This window comes from Ambystoma mexicanum, chromosome 4q (genome assembly GCF_040938575.1).
Source record: "Ambystoma mexicanum isolate Mex_15411 chromosome 4q, UKY_AmexF1_1, whole genome shotgun sequence".
Classification (NCBI taxonomy): Eukaryota; Metazoa; Chordata; class Amphibia; order Caudata; family Ambystomatidae; genus Ambystoma; species Ambystoma mexicanum.
Genome location: NC_090928.1, coordinates 1108469236 through 1108495052, shown reverse-complemented (window position 1 = coordinate 1108495052; position 25817 = coordinate 1108469236). Strand labels below are relative to the sequence as shown.

Here is a 25817-nt window from a genome sequence, read left to right as displayed (position 1 = left end):
CAAGTATTCCTAAGAGTTCTAGTATAAACATCTGAAGTATTTAAAATGATTCTGGTGTAAATATAATAAATATATGGCATGCATCACTTACCGTAATAGCATTTCTGATGATTGTATCTGCTTATATTCACATGCTGTGCATATATTACGCCATCTAGTGGTAATTGCAGAGTATTGCATCTTTCTTTCGAGGATTGAAAGGGGACATGGGCATGCTTGTAACACTATCCCTAACGTGACATGTAGTGTACCGAAAATCCATCACGCGTTGAGGTCCCTCCGATTGTGTTGTTTCTGCCATGAGGGAGCCTTATGACTATCGTGAGGGAGTACAGAGAGAGAAAGGTGTAAGATGTCTATTTTCCTTCTAATCCAACAAGGGAGGAGGGGTGGGTGCATGTGAATCTAAGCAGATGCAATCATCAGAAATGCTATTACGGTAAGTAATGCATGTCTTCTGATGCTTGTTAATCTGTTTCGAATCACATGCTGTGCATAGACTAGCGAGCAGTACCCAGAGATGGTGGTGGGTTCTGTGAAGGAACAGTAGAAAAGAGATGTCTTCGCACCATTTGTCCCACCGGAGAGTCAAACCTAGAGTGAGTACCTAGGCAGTAGTGTTTTGTAAAGGTGTATACAGAACTCCAGGTTGCTGCCTTACAAATGGACTCAAGAGGAACATTTTCAATGATTGCTATGGAAGCCCCAGTGCCCCGAGTAGAGTGTGCTCTAGGCTTGAAGGGCAAATCTCTCTTGGCAAGAGTGCAGCACAGTGTGAGAAAGATTACGATCCAATTTAGATTTTAATGTTAAAGGACATTTGTACCGTGCAATATCACCACCAAAGTGGTCCCCTCGCGACTCTGAAAAGGGAAGGGAGATTAGTGGGAAGGAGCTGGAAAAGTGCAAGAGAGCAGTGATGTGCCTCCCCAGCCCAGTGGGTCCGTTGGCTGGGCCTGAGGTGTTTTGCGGCCGGTAGTCGATGTGTACTGTTGTGCGAGTCTATGTGCGTTATTGTTTTGTTGTTGCCATGTAGTGAAGTTTGTGCGGTTTGTTGTGCTGTAGGTTTGTGGTTGTGTTTCGTTTGGAGTTTGAGAGATGTATGCAGAGGGGGAAATTGTTAGTGCAGTTGGTTAGTTGGCATCTCTATCCTGACTTTGAGGCGGTGGGTTTCTGTATTCTCCCCAGATGGGTTTCGGTAGGACCCCTATGCATCTGTCATGATCTGAGTCCATCCAGCCTTCAAGGTCCCTTTTACATCTAGACCCCTCCTCCCCCAGCCTGCCTCGCAGCGCTACCTATCTTCCCTTCCCACTCATACAGCCATTGCACCTGCCTACTCCTACATATCCTGACAATTCCAACCACTGTAGTACCTGGTGGGAACTAAGGGGCGAGTGCGTATGTTGGTTGGGATTAGGTAGGGTTTGTTGATTCCGTCTCCGTGGGTGTCGCCAGTGTTACACTCTAACCCGGTGAGACTCGTCCGGGTGCCGTGTGAGCTTCCCAGTGGGTTCTGAGAGCTGTCCATGTCTGGTTTATTCTAGTCATCCTTTTTCCTTTCTGTTTCCATTTATAGTTTGAGTCTGTGGTGTTGAATAGCCAGGTTTTTTGTAATTTCCTAAATTGTAGGTGATCTTTGGTGTTTCTTATTTCTTTTGGGATGTTGTTCCAGGTTTTTGGAGCTAAGTGGTAGAAGGAGGTGCATCCACATTTATTCTTGAGGTATGGTTTTGGTTCCAGGCGGATTTTGTTGCATGACATGGGGAGTCTAGTAGGCTTGTAGATTGTTATTTTGTTTTGTAGGAAATCTGCTCCTTGTCCGCTGATTGCCCTGTGCGTTATGCACATTGTTTTGAAGGTGATGCAATGTTTTATTGGGAGCCAGTGTAGTGTTTTTAGGGCAGGAGTGATGTGTTCTCTTCTTGATAGCTTGAGGAGTATTCTTGCAGCTGTATTTTGGATGCGTTGTAGTTTCTTCAGGAGGTTTTCTGGTATTCCGAAGTAGAGGCTGTTTGCATAGTCAACTTTTGACATGATGAGGGTGACGATAGTGAACGTTTTGTGCGTGAAGGAGAGGAAAGGTAGTATTCTTCTTGCCGTGTGGAGGAGGAAAAAACATTTCATGACAGTTGCATTTATTTGTGGTTCTAAGGTTAGGGAGTTGTCCATCAGGACCCCCAGATGTTTTACTACCTTAGATGGTGACGGTGCGGTTCCCATTTCAGTTGGCCACGGGATGGCGGTTTCGTTTTCTTGGTCTTTGGATATGATCATGATTTCTGTCTCTCCAGGGTTGATTTTCAGGTTGTTGGCAGTCATCCAGTTGAAGACTTCTTTTAGACATTCGATTAGGGTTGTGTGATCGGCTTGCGTGACTTTGATTTTGTAGATGATTTGAGTGTCGCCGGCGTAGTTGTAGCATGTGATGTATTTTTTGAAGATTCTGATAACCCGTGTCTGGTAGATGTACAGTGGTGATAGTGAGGATCCTTGTGGCACTCCGCAGTCGTTAACTCTTGGAGTGGATTTGAAGGGTCTGATGCAAACGGTTTCTGTTCTGTCCGCTAGGAATGATTTAGTCCAGAGTAGTGCTGTGTCAGTTATGCCTATGTCTTCTAGTCTTTTTGTTAGGGTGTCATGACTAACTGTGTAGAAAGCCGCGTAGAGGTCGAGTAGGATAAGGGCTGAGGTTGTGTTTGAGCCTGCGTTAGTTTTTAGGTCGTCCCAGATGGATAGTAGTGCTATTTCCGTTCCTCTTGCAGGTCTGAAACCGACTTGAGCTTGGTCTAGCAGGTGATGTTTTTCTACGTGTTCTTGGGTTAATTTATACACGTAGGTTTCCAGGAGTTTTGCCGGGTAGGGTATGTTGGAGATCGGCCTGTAGTTGGCGAAGTCTTCTACGTCGCCACTTGCGTTTTCCAGAAGTGGTTTTATATATGCTGATTTGAAGATCCTCGGTACCGGATACCCCTTGTCTACCAGCCACCACTGAAATGAAAATCTGGTTCATCTTTCTTAGTGGTTTGGTCTTTTCCAGATAATATATCACAGCTCTCTTCAAATCAAGTGTGTGGAGGCTTATTTCTGCCACGTTAGTGGGGTTCTGGAAAAAGGTGGGAAGTTCTATTGATTGGTTCACATGGAACTTTGAAATTAATTTAGGAGCAAACCGTGGGTGAGTGCGCAGAACCACCTTATCCTTGTGAATCGTGACAAATGGGTCTTGAACTGAAAGAGCCTGAAGTTCACTAACTCTTCTTATTGAGGTGACTGCCACCAGGAAGGCGGTCTTGTAAGTGAGTGCTTTAAGGCTAGCCTTATGCACAGGTTCAAAGGGAGGTCCTATTAGTCTAGTCAGTACCACATTCAGGTCCCTTCCAGGAGCTGGGTTGGAAATAGGGGGATGGAGTCTTTTAACCCCTTCCATAAAAACCTTTATCACTGTAATTTTCCACCACAACACCTTATTCTGAGACATGGTGTAAGCAGAAAGTGCAACTAAGGGGACCTTTAGGGGATTGAAAACCAGACCTGAATCTAGTAGGTGAGTCAGGTACAGGACAATATTTGTAGGTGAGCAGTCAATGGGATTGATGCTCTTGGAATTGCACCAGATGACGAAGCGTTTCCATTTGTTGGAATAGCAATGTCAGATGTCCATGCATCTTTGAGGAAGTTGAAGGTGCCCAAAATCTATGACCTCAGGAGACAGGCTGCTAAATTGAGAGTTTGTGGGCATGGGTGGAGTGTTTCCCCCCTGTCCTGTGACAGCATGTTGTATGGGCATGGCAGTTTCCTCGCAGGTGAGACTGACATTGCCATCAGATGAGAGAACCAGGGTTGGTGGGCCCACATCGGGGCCAACAGAATCTGGTTCATGGTGCATCTTGTGCACTATCTTGTTGAGAAGGGAAGTCGGGGGTAAACAAATTTTCCTGACCATGTAATCCAGAGACCGCTCCCCTTGGAGCGGTTCTGTGGGTACCTGCAGGCGTAATCTGGGCATTGTGCTTTCTCCAGAGTTGCAAACAAGTCGATCTCTGTGAAGTCCCAGTCTGCGAAGACGTTGAGAACAATGTCTTCGTACAATCGCCACTCGCACTCTTCGGGTAGTGGGAAGTCTCTGCTGAGCACATCCGCCAGAAGATTGAGTTCCGCTGGAATGTGTTGTAACAGGAGGAACATCTTGTGTTTGAGAGCCCACTTCCATATGTTTTGAGACAGTTTGGATAGCCCTGGAGAATGCGTGCCCCCTTGCTTGTTCAGGTAATACATGGCCGTGGGGCTGTCCATGAGGACTAGGACTGTCTTTCCATGTAGGTGTGTCTGAAAAGCCTTCGGGGCCTTAAACACTGCTAGCAATTCCAACAGGTTTATGTGGTTGGATGCCACCGCTGGGGACCAAACGCTGTGCGCCGTCTGATGAAGGAGGTGAGCCCTCGCACCCCGTCAGAGATGCGTCGATGGTGAGGGTGGCTTCTACTGCGGGGGTGGTGAAGGATTTCCCCTGCAAGGGGTTTTCCCTTGACCACCACTGCAGAGAGAGAACGAGAGCTGCCGAGACAATCATTAGATCGTCCCATTGTCCGCTGGCCTGACACCATTGGCTCGAGAGCCACTCCTGCATGGGGCGCATGCACAAACGTGCGTGTGGGACTAGAAAAATACAGGAGGCCATCATCCCTAACAGTCACATGGCTTTGCGTACGGTCACCTCGCGATTGGCTACATAATGAGGAATCAGGAACAGCATGTTCTGAACCCTCTCGTTGGAGGGGGGAGACAAACCCGTCTTTGGTCTGCAGATGAGCCGCTAGTACCTTCGTAAACACCCTCAGGGCTGAGGCAATGCTGAAGGGGAGGACTTTGAACTGATAGTGCTTGTCCTCAATCATGAACCTCAGGTACTTTTTGTGCGCTGGCAACATTGAAATATGAAAGTATGCATCTTTCATATCCAATGTTGCCATGTAATCCCCCTTAGTTAACAGTGGAATTACTTCATGCAATGTTGTCATTCTGAATTTTTGTGGCTTGACAAACTTGTTCGCTGGGCGCAAGTCTAACACAGGGCGCATGGTTAGATCCTTTTTTGGGTACAAGGAAGTACACTGAATAAATACCATTGTTTACCTGATAAATGTGGACAACGTCTATGGCGCCTTTTTCTTCAAGGATCTGCACCTCTTCCAGGTCTGCTGGCGCCTGGATGTTGGTGGACAGTATCAAAGTGGCCGGTGGAACTTAATACAATAAACGTGGGATATGGTCTTGAGCACCCACTGGTCTGAAGTGACCCCCTCTCATGTGTGAAGAAAGGATGTTAAACGTCGCCTGACTGGGGAGGCATAAGAGGGGATCCGGACTGGCAAGTCATTTCTGAGCAGAGGCCGGGGAGCCTCTTGGGGTGGAGTTCCTACCGCTGCCTTTGTCTCTACGCTGACGCCTCTGTTGCTATTGATTGGTTCCAGCTGCGTCCTGTCCGTGGGACCATGGTGTACCCCCTGCTCCATACTGCTTGTGTGGGGAACGGGAAAAAGATTGCCCCCGAAAGGAGTTACCTCCCTGCTGTTGATAAGGGCGGGCAGTGATTTGATTAAGAGACTTGAGAGTCTCATGCTCTTTTTTCGCTGTCTCTAAGGCATCATCCACAGCTTTCCCAAAAAAATGTGTGTCTTTCACCGGTTTGTTCATGAGGGAAGCCTGGTTTTCCGGTTTAAACCCTGAGTTCTTGAGCCAGGCGTGCCGTTTAAGAAGAGTATCTTGAGCCAGGTCTGCCCCACTGTCTCAGCTGCATCCAACATGTTTTTTAGGATGTTATGGGTCACCTGCTTCCCTTCCGAAACAACCGCTAGTAGGCGTGATCGTACCGGTTCTGGGACTTCCTGGAGACCCTCCTGAAGTAAATTCCACTGCACATCACTATAACTTGCAAGAAGTGTAGTGTTATTAGCAATTCTAGTGGAATATGCCGCTGAAGTGGTGATGCGTTTGCCAAGGGAGTACAACCTTTTGCAGTCTTTGTCGGGGGGGCTGTTCTGAAGTAGACAATGGCACCCCGGCCCTCTTCCTGGTAGTAGTAACTATTAGGGAGTCAGGAGTGGCATGGCCACGATATAGAATGGGTCAGAAAGGGAGGGGTGGAACAGTTTTGCAACCTGAGGGTTGACGGCCCTTGTTAGTGAAAGGGACAGCAAAGAAGGTGCAAGGCGCTTCTTGATGGAATTCAGCAGGGGGTTTGCCTGACTTGCGGGTGGTTTTTCCTTCAGGATGTCCTCCACAAAGTCAGTATCTTTGGCTACCTCCTGCGTGGCAATTTGGAAATGTTCTGCAGCCCTTTTCAGGATTGCATTAAAGGCCATTTGATCATTGACAGGAGAAGCTTGTCTCCGTTGAGGTGAGGAGGGAGGATCAAGACAAATGGTGTCTGGGTCAGGTGTAGGAGTGGGGGAAAGCCAAGGTGCTTTCTCTACAGGCTGATCTCGGCCCCAATCTGGGCATGGGTCAGGTGTGTCTTGTCCAAAAGGATTTTGTTGTTGGTCGTAGGGATCCTCATAGACCTCTTCAGGTTCAGAGAATTCGGAAACTGTCACGCTCACCTGATTCCCACGGAGGCGCAGGTCTGGCTTCGAGTGCTGATGCTTCTTCTATGGTGAAGCGCAGGACTCAAAAGATGGACTCACTGGCTCGCAGGAATATTCCCCTGTGCGTGAAAAGGGAGTATTACCTACTGACGGAATAATGCTCAAGCCTCCCACTCCCTTCCAGCCCTCCACGATACCCCTCCTCGATTCCCCGTGAAGTCTCACCTTAGGGTCTGGAAGGATGAGTTCTCCATCCTGCTTCTGATGCAGGGGCACGTTGAAACCCAGTTACTTCACTGGATTGAGGTTTGATGGGAGTTCAAATAAGCTTGACTATTCAGGTAAGGCGCTGTAAGAGTTCTGTAGCAAGTTCAAAAGTGCAAGCCTTATAATAATGTTCATTGTCTTATTGCAGCAAGCGCTAATCGCTTATGTCTTTTTTCCCCTTAGGGGCCGGGGTTCGGAATGCCGGAGATATGGCGCCAACCCGAAGTGAAACGTGCAGTTCCAGTAAATGACAGGTAAGTTCTGGATGAGCGTTCGGGTAATGTCTTTGCATTCGCTCATTCAATGTCTTTGTCTTTTTTCCCCATAGGGGCCGGGGTCCGGAATGCCAGGAAGCGGCAGGACCCGAAATGAAATGGGAATGGCCCAACAGGTAAGTCTTAGAAGGAAACTGAGCTTTTCCTATTCCCTTCCTTCTCTCACCTTGTGTTCTTGTCTTTTTCTCTCTAGGCTCTGGGAAGTGGCTGCGGATCCGGATGATCGCTGCTGAAGATGGAGGTGCCCAGGAAAGGTGAGTGAAATGCAGCGCTGCAGCGATCGAAGCGAAATGCTTTTAAAATGATGTCTTCCCTTTCAGGATCGTTGGTGTGAAGTCTCCGTGATGCAGCTTTAGCAGGTAAGGTCTTCTTTCTCCCCAATTCTCTCTTAGCAGGTGACCCAGGATGCTGACAGGTGTGGCTGAAGTCCAGATGCAGGAGCTGACATGGTGAGCGTCCAGCTGCGAGGAGCAGAACAACGCCAAGCGTGAGTTGCTGATCGGGCTTGGTTTAAATAGCTTTGGAAGAAGTTCCAGGTATGTATCCTTCCACCGATCAGGTATGTATCCTTCCACGACCACACCCAGGGGAAAGTAGGTCCACAGGTAAAGTAGTTCCATTCAGGCCTCAAGAGGGCCTGGATGTAGCAGCATGGTCTGCATCAGGTAAGTGCACCTTAAAACACTTGAACACATGTCTAGCTTTATGAGCCTGGCGCCTAAGGCGCCAGGACAGGGGTCCAACATGAGCCTGGCGCCTAAGGCGCCAGGACTGTGTCCAAAGGGCCCTAGCTTGGGCCCGCTGGCACTTCCCTGGGGGAAATGATGCCTGCCTCTGGGGTTGCTGGGTCGAACCTGGCTCCTTGGAGGTAGGCATCATGACAGTACCCCCCCCCTCAAGGCCCCTCCCAAGGTTGTTCCCTCCGGGGGTTTTGGCTTGTTCGGAAATCTCCGGTGGAACCTTTGTATTAATCGAGGTGCGTGAACATGGTTACTAGGCTCCCACGATCTCTCCTGAGGTCCATATCCCTTCCAGTCAACAAGATAGAAGAGTTTGGACACCTTGGAGTCTAAAATGTCTTTAACTTCGAATTCCAATTCCCCTTCAATTTGAACTGGGTCTGGAGGCTTGGACAGTCGGGTCCCTGGTTGTACTGGCTTCAAAAGTGATGCATGAAAAACTGGATGAATATGCATGTTAGACAGTAAATCTAGTTTAAAGGCCACGGGATTGATTATAGCCTTGATGGGATAAGGTCCTATGAATCTGGGATTGAAAGTTCGCGGGCCCTTGAGGGGTAAATGTTTCGTTGCTAGCCATACCTGATCTCCTACTTGGTAAGGTGGAGTTTTACTTCGGTGCAAATCAGCGTTTTCTTTATACTTTTTCTTGGCTTGCTGTAAATGAGTTGCAGCTTCTTTGAAGGCTTGGGTTATTGTGGAATGCAGATGATTTACTGCGGGCATTTCCAGGGTCAGAGGTGGATCTAGATCAGAGGTCCGAGGATGGTGACCATACAAAGTATAAAAAGGAGTTTGTCCGGTTCCAGAATGCACTGAATTGTTGTATGCATATTCTGCGATCCAAAGGATGTCTTTCCAATTTAACTCTGATTGGTGTAACATGCACCGAAGATATTGCTCGAGAGTCTGATTGGTTCTCTCGGTTTGTCCGTCGGTCTGGGGGTGGTGGCTGGTGGATAGCCGCACATCTATTTGTGCTAGTTGGCAACACTTCTTCCAAAAATGGGAGATAAATTGACTTCCACGATCCGAGACTAATATGGAAGGGAAACCATGTATGCGAACTATATTCTCCAGAAATTCCTTGGCCAAGGTGGAAGCTGAAGGCAAACCTTTTAAAGGGATAAAGTGGGCCATTTTGGAGAATAGATCCACAATTACAAGGATAGTGTTGTAACCAGCACAAGGAGGCAGGTCAGTTATAAAGTCCATTGACAAGGTGTGCCATGGTGCCGGTGGAATGTCCAAGGGTTGAAGTAGGCCAGCTGGCCTTTTCTTTTGACCCAGGTTTTAGCCGCAAATTCCGCAAGACAAAACAAAAGACTTCATGTCTTTTCTCCAAGAAGGCCACCAGAAGTGGCGTTTGATTTTTTCATCCGTTTTAGCGATACCAGGGTGTCCTTCCATTAATGATTCATGATGATGGGCAATAACAAGTTCTTGCAATTCTTTACTAGGCAGAAACAACCGCTCCTAGAAGTAGGGTAAGTCATCCTTAACGGTGTAATGAGGACCCTTTTGACTCCATTGCAGTAAGGCTGAAGAGTCTAGAAGTTGTTTTACTTGCGTTTGGATGTCCTCAATAGTTTGCAATGAAGTTAGGCCTAAGATTCTTTGTTCGGGTATGATTGGCACAGGTTCTAAACTCGAATTGGGTTCTTCCATGCCAATCCGGGATAAGGCGTCTGCTTTACCATTCTTGCAGCCAGGGCGATAGGTAATTACAAAATCAAATTCCGCAAAGAATAGAGCCCATCAGAGTTGTCGTGAGGATTGAGCCTTGGCCGTCTTTAAATACTGTAAATTTCTGTGGTCCGTAATTACGGTGATGGTGTGTCTTGCCCCGAGAAGGTAGTGACGCCAAGCCTTGAAAGCAGATTTAATAGCCAGTAACTCTGTCGGTAATTGCGTAGTTGATTTCAGGAGGAGAACATTTCCTGGACCAAAAGGCCACAGGGTGTAGTTGGTTAGTTTCTGGGTCTCTTTGCGACAGGACAGCTCCCATGGCCGAACTGGATGCGTCGGTTTCCACAATGTAAGGGAGATCTGCGTGCGGGTGCTTCAATATAGGTGCAGAGGTGAATTTGGTTTTCAGGTCCTGGAAGGCTTGTTCGGCCTCAAGAGTCCATTGAAAGCGTTTGTTTTTCTTTAGGAGAGCTGTGATGGGTTGGACTGTTCGGGAAAATTCCGGGATGAATCTTCGATAGAAATTGGCAAAGCCGAGCATGCTCTGAACTCCCTTCACCGAGCTAGAAGATGGCCATTTGAGGATGGCGTCCACCTTTCGCGAGTCCATTCGGACTCCTTGAGGTGTCAGGATAAATCCGAGAAACTCCACTTCTGTGGTATGAAAAACGCATTTTTCGAGCTTTGCAAATAGTCTGTGCTGGGGCAATTTCTCAAGAACTGCCCTAACATGTTTTCTGTGATCGGATTCTGAAGAGGAGTACACCAGGATGTCGTCAATATAAACAATGACACAGACGTCGATAAGTTCCCGAAGAACATCATTCATAAAGTACTGAAAGGCGGCAGGTGCATTGCACAAACCGAAGGGCATCACCTGATATTCGAAGAGCCCAAATTTGGTGCGGAATGCAGTCTTCCACTCGTCGCCTTCTTTTATGCGCACCAGGTGATAAGCTCCTCGGAGATCTAACTTGGTGTACACACAAGCGTCTTTCACCTGGTCGATAAGCTCAGGGATCAGGGGCAGAGGATAACGATTCTTAATCGTTATTTGATTTAGGGCGCGATAGTCTATACATGTTCTAAGGTCGCCCTCTTTTTTCGGCACGAAGAACAGAGCTGAGGAGACAGGAGACTCGGACGGGCGAATAAAACCATTGGCTAGGTACTGATCTAAATACTGACGCAAATGTAGGTTCTCAGGTTCCGTAAGAGCATAAATCCTACTACAAGGTAGTTGAGCATTGGGTACCAGATCGATTTGGCAATCGTAAGACCGATGGGGAGGTAACGTGTTAGCCTGTTCCTTCTGAAAAACGTCTTGGAATTCTTGGTATTCAGACGGTAGCTGCACAGGGGTGGAAGTTGCTGAGGCTAGACCCATAACTGGATTTCTTGGGTAACAAGTTGGTTCACAATCAGGAAAACTTATCTTCTTTGCTCGCCAGTCGATTCTGGGATTATGTGTTTCTAACCAAGGAATTCCAAGAATTACTTGAAATTGTGGGGCCTTGATCACATCAAACACGATTGCTTCCCGATGTCCATCCTGACCCACCAGTGTCATTTCAACAGTGGAATGCGTTACAGGCCCTGAGGCAATTTCGGTTCCATCTACTGTAGTAATGACATCTTGGGTTACTTTCGGGCGGAGAGGGAGCTTAATCCTGGAAGCCAATTCACGGTCTATGTAATTTCCAATAGCTCCACTGTCGATTTATGCTTTTATAGCATGCAACAGCTGAGGCTGTTTTGAGTCCACTAGCACCATTGGCGTGACAAAATGCGAAGTCAAAGAGTTTGTTTTTAAGCTCGGCAAGCGGACCCCTACGCTTGTCGGGCTAGGTCGTTTCCCGAATCAGGTGTCAATAAATCGTTATCAGTGGCTCCAACCACCTTCTTCGGTGGTTTAACTGGACAATTTCGAAGAAAGTGACCGGAAGTCCCGCAATACAGGCAAAGTTGCATTTGCCGCCTTCTCTCTCGTTCCTTCTGTGTTAATGGTCCTTTAACACCGCCGATTTGCATAGGTTCGGATACGTCGGTACTCTTGGAGTTAGCGTGGGTTTTGATCGGTACTCGGGTTTCGTACTTGAACCGATCTGCTTTTCTATTTTGAAGTCTGTGATGAAGTTGAACCACCAAGTCTATGTAGTCTGCGCAGACCTGGGGTGGATCTACTATCTGAGCTAGAACATCCTTAAGCTCTCCGCGCAGGCCTCGATAAAACAATGTGATCCTTTTGTTTTCTGGCCATCCAGTTTCCACAACCAGTCTATTAAAGGTGGCAACGTAGGACAGAAGATCCTGATTACCTTGTCGTAAGGATAGCAGTTCGTTATCAAGGGCCTGTCCTTGAGAGTGTCGAGCAAACAATCTTTCCATGCTGGCCTGGAAACCCTGAAAATTCTGGAGAATGGGATCATCCTGATTTACCAATGGAATAGACCAATCGGCAGCACTGCCACTGAGGTAAGATAGTATAAAGGCTACCTTGGTCTGGTCGTTAGGGAAGGCCCCGGGTCTGCATAGAAAGTGTAAACGACATTGGTTCATAAAGACGGCATATTTCTTGGGATCCCCCGCAAAACGTTCAGGCGGGGCCAAAGGCATGTGTCCAGGTAGATTGATTTGTACCGGGTTATTCAAACCCATTGATGTGGAAGTATCTCCGGAATTAGGTAAAGGAGTGTGCCCTGCCTGGGCCTGCAATAACCTTTTGGCCAGGTCATCTGTTCTTTCCTTAGATAGGATCAGTTCTCTTTTGAGAGCGTTAGTCTCCTGGCGGGCTGAGTGCACTTCTGCCCGTAATTCCCCCAAAAGCTGGGCCAGCTGATCTGTCTCGGAAGTCTCCATAGCGCCCGGGTGGGAAATTATGGGTGCTCTTCGCATTCTGTCACGCTCACCTGATTCCCACGGAGGCGCAGGTCTGGCTTCGAGTGCTGATGCTTCTTCTATGGTGAAGCGCAGGACTCTGAAGATGGACTCACTGGCTCGCAGGAATATTCCCCTGTGCGTGAAAAGGGAGTATTACCTACTGATGGAATAATGCTCAAGCCTCCCACTCCCTTCCAGCCCTCCACGATACCCTTCCTCGATTCCCCGTGAAGTCTCACCTTAGGGTCTGGAAGGATGAGTTCTCCATCCTGCTTCTGATGCAGGGGCGCGTTGAAACCCAGTTACTTCACTGGATTGAGGTTTGATGGGAGTTCAAATAAGCTTGACTATTCAGGTAAGGCGCTGTAAGAGTTCTGTAGCAAGTTCAAAAGTTCAAGCCTTATAATAATGTTCATTATCTTATTGCAGCAAGCGCTAATCGCTTATGTCTTTTTTCCCCTTAGGGGCCGGGGTTCGGAATGCCGGAGATATGGCGCCGACCCGAAGTGAAACGTGCAGTTCCAGTAAATGACAGGTAAATTCTGGATGAGCGTTCGGGTAATGTCTTTGCATTCGCTCATTCAATCTCTTTGTCTCTTTTCCTCATAGAGGCCGGGGTCCTGGAATGCCAGGAAGCGGCAGGACCCAAAATGAAATGGGAATGACCCAACAGGTAAGTCTTAGAAGGAAACTGAGCTTTTCCTATTCCCTTCCTTCTCTCACCTTGTGTTCTTGTCTTTTTCTCTCTAGGCTCTGGGAAGTGGCTGCGGATCCGGATGATCGCTGCTGAAGATGGAGGTGCCCAGGAAAGGTGAGTGAAATGCAGCGCTGCAGCGATCGAAGCAAAATGCTTTTAAAATTATGTCTTCCCTTTCAGGATCGTCGGTGTGAAGTCTCCGTGATGCAGCTTTAGCAGGTAAGGTCTTCTTTCTCCCCAATTCTCTCTTAGCAGGTGACCCAGGATGCTGACAGGCGTGGCTGAAGTCCAGATGCAGGAGCTGACACGGTGAGCGTCCAGCTGCGAGGAGCAGAACAACACGAAGCGTGAGTTGCTGATCGGGCGTGGTTTAAATAGCTTTGGAAGAAGTTCCAGGTATGTATCCTTCCACTGATCAGGTATGTATCCTTCCCCGACCACACCCAGGGGAAAGTAGGTCCACAGGTAAAGTAGTTCCATTCAGGCCTCAAGAGGGCCTGGATGTAGCAGCATGGTCTGCATCAGGTAAGTGCACCTTAAAACACTTGAACACATGTCTAGCTTTATGAGCCTGGTGCCTAAGGCTCCAGGACAGGGGTCCAACATGAGCCTGGCGCCTAAGGCGCCAGGACTGTGTCCAAAGGGCCCTAGCTTGGGCCCGCTGGCACTTCCCTGGGGGAAATGATGCCTGCCTCTGGGGTTGCTGGGTCGGACCTGGCTCCTTGGAGGTAGGCATCATGACAGAAACCTCCTCCTGTGGAGTCTGGCTGGAGAGTTTTGGTACCTTGGGAAAACTAGGGCAGGAATTCTCCTCCCTAGGTCGCTTAGGGGTGGAAAATGTGGCAGAGAAGTCTACAAACAGTTTGTCCATACAGCTCTCAAACCTCACTCTGGTCCATGGGGACGAACCAGAGGGGTCAGGAGGAAGGAAAGGCTCTCCAGGGGAAAAGGGGTCCTTAAAAGGGAGGGGGTCTTGTCAGACAAAGTCTTAGAGAGGGGCTGGGACCCTTCTGAATACTCCTCTCGACGGGAGGAAGTGGATTTTGGCTTATTCACAGCCGAAATAATGTTTGTGAGACTCTTGCGTAGTTCTGGTGGATTAGGGAGAGATTTTGACGCATTGAGGTTCTTGGCTCTGTCAAAACCTTAGGGGCCGCTGAGCTCTTAGACGGCGCTTCAACGCTCTTGTCTTTATTAGCAGGGATGCCCTTATGGGTGGAATGCAGATGCGGGGAGGGCGGCCGATCGTGAGGATCGGTAGGCGCCGTCGAAACCTTTGACGAGCCTGTTGGTGTCTGTTGCTTTCTCAATGTAGCCGTCGAGGGACCACGTGGGGTTGTCGGTTTATCCTTCTGTGGTGTGGGTGTGCCCCTGTCGCTGGGATGTGGTCTCCCCATAGCAGTACCGGCGGCATGTCTGAAGGGGCTGGGGACGGGGAACTGGGAACCGGACAGTTCCGCTGAAAGGTCTATAGCCTCCACATCAGAGCCATGGCTGCCGCTTGAATCCTCGTCACTCGAGGCACCTGTGCCGACGGGGGAATCACACTCAGCCTGCATGGCGTAGGCCGCCCACCGTTTCGTCCGCTGATCTTTGTGTGTCTACGGACGGAAAAGTTGGCAAGACTTGCAAGTCGCTTATCGTGATCACGAGGCAGACACTTGTTACACTTTTGGTGAGTGTCTTTCCATGGGTACTTTCCGTTACAAGACCGACAGAACTTAAAGGGAGTCCTCTCCATAGCAGAGGTAAAGGGCGGCAGCCAGACAAGAAGGAAAAATAGCGGGGAAAAGGAAATGTATTCTCAGAGAATCAAACCCTGGGTCCCCACTCTCCCTAGTGTGTAGGCCTGGCGCAAGGGCCGAGGCCACGCAGTAAACAGCGTTGACCGAAGCAACAGTTGCCGAAAGTCGTAGACGTCTTCGGCATAAGGGTCCACAGTAGCCGTCGAGAAGAAGAAAGTCGAAGACTAAAAGACCATGGGTCGTGGAACAAAGAAGTTATAACTTTTGCAATATCTCTCTTTCGAGCTCTGCATAAGGCGATCAGCTAGCTGGGCAGCAATAAACAATCTGAGGGACCTCGACGCGTGAGGGATTTTGGATACACTACACGTCACATTAAGGGATAGTGTTACAAGCACGCCCATGCCGACGTCCCCTTTAGATCCTCAAAAGAAAGATGCAATACTCTGCAATTATCACTAGATTGCGGGACAATACGCACAGCATGTGATACTAAGCAGATTAACAAGCATCAGAAACTTTTATATAACTTATAAGTGTAAGTGCTTCTTTGCTGTGCCTGTCTAACTAGATTCAGTGTACTTACCTACAGCCCACACCTTCCTCTTCAGAGAAGCCTGACTGCTCTGCCACTCTACCAAGGTCCTGAGTTAGTACAGACTAAACTAAGAGTTGGGGGATCTACAAACCACTGGGATAGTTTACTAAAGTTTTACTACCAGTAGGACTTTTGGGAAACTCCCCTAACATCCATAATAAATGAAAAGGGGAGTTTGGTGACGAAAGGGAAAAGGGGGTGGCAGAATAGGCATTCTCTAAAAGGATGCAGCTATATGAAACCTCCCCCCACTCTCTGTACTGTAAGAGCCGAAGCCCAAAGAGGCAGTGTCTGGACGTCGAGTCAGTCAGGCGTCGTCGACGATGGAGCCGTCCGCCGAGGCAACAGGCTGACGGCAAAGGACAGGAAGTCTATCACTAAACTATAACTAATAAAAGGCATCAGCCTGAAAGGAACTTTGACTGACTATGATGGCAGAAAATAAGAATCAGAAATCTACTTTTGTGGAACTCAGCAAAAAGTGAACTGGCATTCTCTTTACAGTAGCACCAGTTACCATGATTGTGGTGCGTCACTAGGAGTGGTGTTGCTGGGCCTATCCCTCAGAGTGGAGTAGGAGCAGCCTGGAAAATCTGGATCTTTCACTTGTGTCTCTGTGGCCTGTTGAGACACACTAGTCAGATGCACTAACAAATAGTCCCCGTGTGTGAAATATAGTGCATACACAAGTGTGGGCCAATTATTAAAGCAGAGACTGCCCATGCAAGCCTCTTTTTTGTCCACAAACCTGAGGTTTACGAGTATGCCAGGTGAGTGAAAGCCATGCTCCGGAGCACTCCTCTTCTTCTGAAATAAATCTGCACCAACATATGCTTCTCCTGCGGCTCTTTGCCCTGCTCCTGGCTGTCCCTCTTGCAGGCCAAGGGCAGGGGAAAGCACAGTGCTGATATGGGTTCTTCAGACCCCTGCCTACATTATTATGCAAAGCATGAGCGTTTCCATAATTGAAAAAGCGAAGGAATGCAATATGCTTTGGAAAGTGCATTCTTTAAAGGCCGGTCACTTGCAATGTGCACCCAATGGCAGCAAGGGCAAAGTACAGCCCTTTCCAGGTGTTGGTGCGCAAGTTCTATTTAGGTGTCCGGTATTTGCAATACACTTCCATAGATAAATGGAGACCTTTTGGTGAAACCTTTGCTCAGAGCAGCCAGGAAGCAGAGACCGGTGGCCACAGCCTGTGAGAAGCACTCTGCTGCTTCCATCATCGGCCACCAGCCTATGCCAAGTAAGTAATGTGTGCTAATCTTCTTTCTCATTCCATCTAATCCTGCCACAATGAGCAATTTAATCATAGCTTTTTGTCAAAAGGAAAAGGAGGTACAACCTGGCACCCATATGTGTGTGCAAAGAGAGCTACTGCTGCGCCAAGTGTGTCCTCGCTGCACCCTACTTGGCGCGCTCCTCTCTGCAATCCCCTAAAATCTTCTTATCCACACAGAGAAGGAAAGCATTGTAAGATGACCCCACAAAACTACTACAAAGAGATCAAGACAACAGTGATGTATCCAGCTCAGCTTACAGAGACTGAAAGACTTAATGTTTTCACAGGAAGATGCAAGCCAGTACTTTATGGATTCTGTGAGGAAAGGGGGTTAGCTCTGAAGGAGATTATATATGGACCGTTCCCCTCTAGAGTGGTTTGGATTCCTGGCTCTCTAGACGTGCTGCAGCCGTAATCCTTGAATGGAGAACTCTGTGGACTGCCTACTGTTGAGCTCCGAACATTTCAGAGATTCTCTATCTCACTTCGTTCTTCCGCCCAGTGGCTTCACTGTTGCATTGGGGGGATGGGATGATTAATATAAGAGGGGTTCATGAGTGTACACATTCAGTTTATCATCCATTTCTTTTGAACTGTGCCACAGTTCCATGAGTTGGAGGAGAGGCAATATAAAAGTAGTTTGATAATTCCTATACTGCCACCTGCTTCTTTCACTTAACTGAATAAGAAATAATAGATAAAAAAGAACATTCTCAACCACCATCTTTGAAGCTGCCTCTAATCCTCTCTTAGAGCTTCATAGCGCAGGCTATGTGTGCCCTACGTATATAAACATACATTAATTGACAGGATACAAAAGCAGTAACGTGTTTGTTATAAGCCCAAAGGCTAATGCCACCTGACATACAAAAGCAGCTGTCGCATGCAGATCCTCATGAAAGCACGTACCTCATGTCAATCACTTGACTCACAATAACACTGGGCTGAGATGCTTTTCCTTCTGCAATTTCATACAGAAAGAGTTTAAAATCACAAACCACTGCCAGAGCTCTTTGCCACCCTTTTTTCACTCCGGTTGGCTTGGGAACCTGTAAACAAACACAATAATGATCAGCCTTCTGCAGGAGAAGATGGCCGTTTATTAACCTTTGCGTAAGAAATAAAAATATGGAAGCAATGCATATTCGCTCTAGCGCTCTGTTCGCTTACCCATGATATTCACAGTGGTCCCTGAAACACACACCAAGTAAATTTGCCACTGATAATATGTTTCTATAGCATTTGCTAACACAGATTTTGCGCTTTCTTACTGTTGTAATCACATAAAAGATGTTACCATTACCCAAATCATGGGTATTCAACGCATCAACCTCAAAAGGATGATGTTTAGTTGACACTCCAGGAGTATGAACATATGGTCAGCAGTGAATGCTAATCCCATTCACCTATCACAATGGCTGGATTGTACGGACATTCAGATGCTGATAGTGAGCACATTTATGAGCACAAACAATGTTAAGACTTTGCAGATGGCAGGAGCACTTGCAGTTTAGTATAAAGGACCTTGGAAGGAAGTTCCAATGTTATGTATTTCCATGCCTGGAATCAAAACCAATTCGTTTCAGAGAGCATCATGCTTTATTTTGTGATCATTATCTCTATAAGAGCATTTTTAAACATAGAGCAATTATTTGAGCTCGCTTTTCAGTTCACACATTCCAACATCTTAACATTAAAGTGAGTGAAATTAGCAGAAATTATAACTTTCATAAAATCTTTAAAACAGCATTCAAAAATATTCCTTGCGGTTGCACCCTGGAGGGAACAGCTCCAGCAGCTACCATTCCTCAAACCAATAACCGTAAATGGTACATACCTACCCACCCTTTCATTTCGGAGGCCTATTTTCCTTTTTCCCATTCCCTATCTCTTCCAATGGAATCCTCAGCAAATCTGCAGTTTGTGTGATCCTAGATGGAATTTTTGGGAGTGAAGTATTTTTCAAACACTGTGGCTTAACTCATTTGCGGTGGACATTGGTCAGTCGTTTAAACTGCCTGTGCAAGGGGAGAACCTGCGCCCCACGTTAATGCACTATTATAATCCCATTAAGATAATAGTGCAGGGAAACCTTGTTTAACCTTTCTTTTTACTTTTTGACATTTGTCTACATCTGGCGAAGACCTGAATGCTGGTGACAGTGGAACCTTATTTATAAAGATTCCACGTCCACTCCGGTTCACCAAATATTTCTTTACCGCATGAAGGCCTTTTGGTCAATATGGTGCTCAAAATGGTTGTGCATGTCCTTTTAACGCCTGCCTTTCAGCTTTCATGTCCTGGTGGTGGTCTTCCTCTCATGCAGAGTGTTAAGCATCTAGGAATTCGTTCTAACTCCCCAAGGGGGAGCCATCCCTTTTGAGACTAGGAAGGTGAGCCCCCTATGCTCAAGACCCCGTAAGGGACTGGGCAAGCAGCATTCCACGGGGGGTGACCCCCCTTAGAGGACAGGATATCCCCAGAAAGGAATACAAGTTATCCTCCCTTAAATCCAAACCTTAGTATCTTTGTTGGCTATGTGGGAGAAAAACTATGATAATCTAAACCTTCCTGTGAGAATGGCTGGTTTGGTTTCTGACCCCATGTATTCACAGTTGGGACAAGAGAACAGTGGATAATCCAACCCCATAGAGGAGTGGCAGATAAAGAGACAATTAGAACAGGAAAGGAGGAGAGAGGCCTGCAGAGCTGCAGAGGGCAGGAGACATCCTCCAGTGAGGTGTGCCAGACAAGAGTGAGCGAGCCAAGGGGTGGCCAACGCCACAGAGCGCTCACAAAACCTGCCAAGCAAGGAACCGGAATTGCCCGACCCAGGAGAGCATGGGAGAATTAATGCCTCAAGAGAATCGAGTCACCGGAGCACAGGGAAGCAGTTACTGGAGTCCCGCCGGAAGCCAGCAGGACATGAGAGTAAACTACGCCTGATGCAGAACCAAGTTGACAAGTCGTATAAGCGACTCAGCGCCTGACAAACTCACTGAGCCTCCTGAGGAACACCATCTGGAAGACAAAGGTATGCAGTGACTCAAGCAAGAGACCCGAAGAGCAGGGTTTGACCTAGAAAGCCCCAAGGTGGGGTGAACCCAAAGAAACCCTGAGGCATGGTGAGAGCAGAGAAGCCCCAAGGTGGGGTGAGCCCGAAGAAGCGCTAAGTGGTACGGTCCCAAATAGATCCCAAGCCGGGCTGAGAGCAAAGGAACCCCAAGTTGGGGCGAGGACCCAGAAGCTCAAAGATGGAGAGAGCACCTAGAGTCCTCAAATCACAATGAGAAAACTCAAAGTGGCGAGAAATATGGAGAAGCCCAGAGTAAAGATGTGAGGAAGAGGATCAGAGACAGACAAATCCCAGTAAAGGAGAGGCAAGAGTGATAAAGCATAGACTAACCCAAGAACCGAGGAGAGAAAGACTGAACAGTCATTCAGTGTATTTGATTGAAGTGTGCCTCTGGGTAAGGAGACTTTTTTGATAAAGAGATAACAGCATAAGGGTCAGAAAGCAGCCACAACCCTTTATTTGCACAACAGCCCTAAGAGTATCTTTGTTGAATTTGTGCTTTCCTTTATAGTGGTAGGGACAGAACTCAGGTTACAATAGGAGGAGAACTTTATTTTTATACGACATACTGACTAGCGCCCTTTTCTGTGTTTCCTGTACAGTGCAGGGCAGAGAATCTTAGGCTTATGGACAACTTGGGCATTGTGTTTTCAAATAAAGAAGACTTCATCAACTATGCCACCATGACCGTCTACTGATTCTGACCTACCACAAAAAGCAGTATATAACTATATATGGTCACTCTTCTTCTCTGACTGTCTACAGCCGGGAAGCAGGACCTTAGCCTGGAATTGGTTTGGTCTTGGTTAGGACCTGCAGGCAGGCCCAAAACACAAAACCAAACATTGTGCGAGTCACCCAGAGTTTCAATATTTGTTAGGGCGGAATTCTATTTGGAGGGGTCAGGGGGAAGAGGTATGCAGTCTCATTGTATGGTACCTTTAATATTTTTGCATGGTTCCCCTTTATTTTGTCGGGGCCTTTAATTTATGTTGGTGGTCAGGGTGACTTCTACTGAAGTCCCTCTGCCACTGCATCCTTTCGTCATGACTTAAAAGAGTATATGGGTCCTTGGTTGCCCATAAGGCTCCCAGGCCTAGGGGTGGTTTTTAAGTACCCTCCTTGTCCCCTTTGGTGATTATATCACCATACAATGGAGAGGGGGTGGATTTGTAGTCCAATGTACCTTTATGGTAGTCACTGCGGTACGAATGGGCTTTTTAAATCCCACTCTCTGCCATTTTGTTTTAGGGGCTTTCTTTGTTCTGGAAAACCACAAGGCAGGCCTAAAATGGCCGCTCTGCACACGTGGGCACTTTGTGAGACCAAGATGGCAGACTTCATAGTGGTATTAACTGGTTTAGAGCAGTTCTTGGCCCTGGGCAGACCACTACACTTTCTGTGGTGGTGGTCCTGGGTGTTTGGCAATTTGTGAGGCCAGTCTGGTTGGGCAGCCACCAAAAACTTTGCTTTTAATCACCTAATGGGATTGGTGGGCTGCTCCTTGGGTCACAAACCCTTCAGTGGTGTCCCCTGGGGTCTTCGTTGTACCTGTGCGGAGCAACTGGGACTTACCTGGCTTTTCATAATAACTGCAGGTCAGCTTACAGACTTTGTCCTATTTCCTTTGGGGCCCTTTTCTCAACACTGCAATTCCCCCAAGTGGCACTGCATAGTACTTACCTATACTGGGGCATTTGTCTAGGTTCCCCCAGGGGCCCCAGGAATTATCCAACAAGTCTTGGAATTTAAGTGGCTCCCCTGACCTATTAGGGATTTTAGAATCTATGGACTACACTCTTGCCTAGCATATTGTATCACTGGGTGTTGCTACTGTTTCCCTACTTGGAGTGCAATACACCATTCTGGGCCTCAGGACTGGATTAAAATATATCTTGAACTTTGGGAACCTTCCTGGCTGTGTTGGATACTGTTTTTACCTGTTCTCTACATTGAGGCGCTATAATTGCATTGTGTACATATGCATTATGTATCATACTTTTATTCACAGAAAGTAGCAGGCAACCTGTACCCAAGGTCAGTGTTGCCTCCTGGGATCCTGAACATGATGGCAATTACTTTGTAATATGGTCTAGGAGTCTATCCTTTAACTTACATTTGCGAGTCTATATTTATTGTGCCTGCCACCAGGTATGGGGCTTACGTTTTAGGGTAAATAGTGAGTTAGACCGTAACTGCCATTTACTCCGATGTGCGTTATGTTTACCCTGAGTACTTATTTGTTATATCATAATTATTTTTTTGTGTAACCTTAAAAGAAACTGTATATTTTCAGTATATTAGGGTGCTGTATTCTTTTGTGGTTACCTCCCTGCTAGCCTTCCTCACTTCTGTATTTAAGCCTGACTGCTCTGCTACAACTGCCTTAGGAGTCTGGTCTTTCCTTTTGGGCGGCACACTGTTCTACCATTAGGTTAGATGGTTACCCAGCACTCAAATGGGGTTCTGCAAACATTGCTCCCACAATTGGGAGTTGGTATATCAGTATCTGAAGCTATTCTGCAGTCAGCTACTGGAGTCAAGTGTTGAAGCAGAAAAGGCTAAATGATGCCGACAGATTGTTACTTGGACCACCAATGGCCAAGGAAATGACTGCAAGGCAACACTCTGGTCTTCGATTCACCAGAGAGACCTTTGATGGTTGCTCTCTCCATTAAACAGGTAGGCCTTACCATTTCAGAGTCCTAAAAGGGTCCTGCTTCGTCAAGGTCATCCTGGAGGTCTGAGTCATCGCCGTCCTGCATCTGGGGTCTCCCCCCGTTGCTAAAAGAGGTAAGTACACTTGCGCCCCTTAGTCCAATTGAACAAGGGTTCACCCCTGTGGTATCTAATATAGCCTGGTGCTGTAACCTGTGCAGTCCATCCTCACTGTGGGCATAGGAGCTTGCTGCTGTGCTGCTGCCCTCTGCCAAAGATGCTAATCCCGGTGGAGCCTGAGTGCTGCAGCCCTACGCCCTGCCGGCTGCCGACCCTGTTTAGGGTCACTTCATATATTTGTCTCACCTGAGGTGTCCTAGTGGCCCCTCCTTTGTCTTGGGAGTCCATTAGAGAGGCCTTCCTTGAACTGCAACCGAGTCCAGCTTGGTTGAGATCGAATTCATTAGGTTGCTGATGGATACTAATTGGCAACTCAATGGACCCAGTCACCTGATAAATCCCCTGCACCTGCAGCGACACCTGTACTATCAACTCTGGAATTGACGGTTTGAGCATTTCTCCCCAACTGATCTAACATACCTGGGATCACTGTCTGTTCTGATCAGGGAATGAAGGGCTGGGCTGCATATCAACATCATCATGGACACTGCATCACACCAACCTCACCCGCGCCACCATAGGCCACATCAGAAATCCATCATCCACCACTATACGAAGAATTATGCTCGATAATGTCCGCTCAGCCTCCAACCGTGCAGCAGACCTCACCAACCTCATCACCAAACATGACTTAGAGGCCCCCTTCATTACTGACACCTGGATGACATCCATCTCCATCCAGATCTTGGATATCCTCAAACCATCCAGACAAGATGGGTAGAGGCCTCGCCATCATTCACAAGTTGTAATGGCCATGCACCCAACTAGACGTGTCAACCAACAGGTCTTTTGAAACCTTTCCTGCCACTTACCGCTCTCCCAAACGGACACAGTCACTTTTCACAGCATCTACAGACCACCCAAGTCCAACAAACACCTACTTCATCGAGGAATATCACTATTAGGGAGAATTCTCCTTTCTGTGCCAATTCCCTTTAACCTTAGAGACCCCCAGCTCTTTTGCTGGACTCGGGGCTTTTTAATTTTTACTCCGAAGTGAGTGAGACCTTTGTTACATTAACTCACTTGAATGGCTGGTGGCAGTGGTCTCTTTTTTACTACCTAGCGACATGTATCGCAGGCTGATACCTCAGCTGTAGTGCTGCACCCAATGGTAACCATTTTCTCAAAATGGCCCTTGTCTTTTTTTCCACGCCATTTCTTGTTAGTTTCTTCTGGGATTTTACTCAGTTGTTTGCATCAGGTTTGAGTCCTTTGTGTATTTTGCCTTTGGCGGGCTTCAGCCCTGAAGCCAGCTCAGGCTCCAGTGGGTCTGGAAAGGCAGGAAGTGATTGAGGGTCCCAAAACTTCCCTATCCTTTGTCTCTAGGTGTGCCTGAGTGAAACCAGTTCCAATTGGCTGGCAGGCTATCCTAGAGGACAGCCACCCTGCTGTGTGATTGACAGCCTAGGGCTGTGAATGAATGGGTACTTGCATAAAAGTGAGGTTTTTGGGACTAAGAGCAGAGTCGACCACTGCAGGACAACATCCAAAGCAGAAGACGTGAGAAGACGCCAGCAGCACCCTACTGGACCGCAAAGTGCCCGGTGAAGCCCTGTAGCTGTGCTGACCCCGTTTTCAAATTGTCAAGGAAAGACCCGTAAAGGACAACTTCCTCCCTTTGGCTGGTGGGACCATCTAGCCTCAAGAAAAACTCTATTTAGGCACAACCCCCGACTTGCTGTAACTTTCCAAAGCTGCAGAAGCCCAATATCTGGGGTACCTTGACCACCTGTGAGTGCCTTGTTTTCCGAAGTCCGAATCCAGCCAGATCTTCGCGGACATCCAAAGGACCCTACAGAAGCAAGCAATCCATGTCCAAAGACCCCTCACCAGAGTCCAGGACCGAGGGATCAAGGACATCCTAACTGGAGCTTTTCATTCTTCTTTAGCGCCAAAACCACAAAGAGCCGCTGAATTGACAGAAATCCATTGCTGCCGAGTCCCTCTCTCGAGTCCTGCCGCAGGAGCCGGCCAGATTTCCTCCCTTTCGTAAACATGACCAAGGAACAGGAACAAGGGTCTTCTGCATTGCATCGTGAAGGCATCCTGCTGGAACAACTTCTTCATTTCAAAGGTACTGTGGGCCTTGGAGTACATTATTCTTTTGCCATTTGGGGTGCTTCCTATCTTTGGGAGTGTGATTTAACCCTACACTAAGTTGACCTCAACTTACCTGCTTTGGTCTTAGAGCTTGTGCTTTCTAAAGGCGACTCCTCTTGAGTTGCTGTGATTACTGTTTTCGACACGGACTATTTAAGAACATTTTTCTAAGAAGAGCATCAGAACTTTGACTTTTCCCATTGATTTTGGCTGTCCTGGCTCCCTAAAGGCCTCCTTCTAAACCTATTTACTTTGGCAGTGCGTGTTCTCTTACAGGTTTTAAATGTTGAACACTTTAATGCTGGGATAATAGACTGCCTGCATCCCTTTGGGAGAATCTAAACTGTTCTTATAACCTATCAGCCTGTACTGATCTAACCCTAACCTTTCTTTCTTTGAAAACTTAATATTGCAAAGGTGATACTATATAACTGCTATACTGACCTCAAATGACATCACCTCTGGCTGCTGTAACATGTGCAACATATGAATCAATTATTCACCTGTTTTATTGTTCACTGATTGAATTGAATCCTACCTTGGGATCAATGTTACAGCTAGTTACTGCTTTTTAAAGAATGCTTTAAATATCCTTGTGTATAAATACATAATTTATGATATAACGGTAAGTGTGTAAGTGTTTAGTTGGATACTTATATTTACTGATTTCATTGCACAGCTCTACAGCTCACATTACCCCTCTTAAGGTAAGCCTGGCTGCTAAGTCACACTACCAACTTGTCTAGTACAGGCTTATATTAAAAGGTGGGTTACCCAATACCAAGAGATGTCTTAGTTAATTGTGTATTTATAAGTCTTGTTTAGTCCCACACCAGTTATACTGCACTAATTCTTACCTAACAATCACCACCATGTCTCTCACACATTCCAACTGCTTCCACAGCGACTTCACATCCCAGCCAACACAGCAACCAAGTCAATGAAGTAATATCTCCACTGCCAACTAGACACTCTGGACCTTACACAGCACGCGAAAGACGTAACTCACAGGAAAGGTAATATCATCACCACCCTCTATC

At 47.3% G+C, this 25817-nt stretch overlaps 1 protein-coding gene across 2 annotated transcripts in view; it reads right to left on the bottom strand.

The window, feature by feature from the left end:
• Window positions 1–25817, bottom strand: part of CDC42BPA (CDC42 binding protein kinase alpha) — a 1600792-nt gene that overhangs the window by 270011 nt on the left and 1304964 nt on the right. For both annotated transcript variants that reach the window (XM_069608679.1, XM_069608678.1), the window contains one exon: window positions 17670–17809. In XM_069608679.1, the coding sequence (XP_069464780.1) occupies window positions 17670–17809 (140 nt within the window). The remainder of the gene's footprint in view (window positions 1–17669; window positions 17810–25817) is intronic.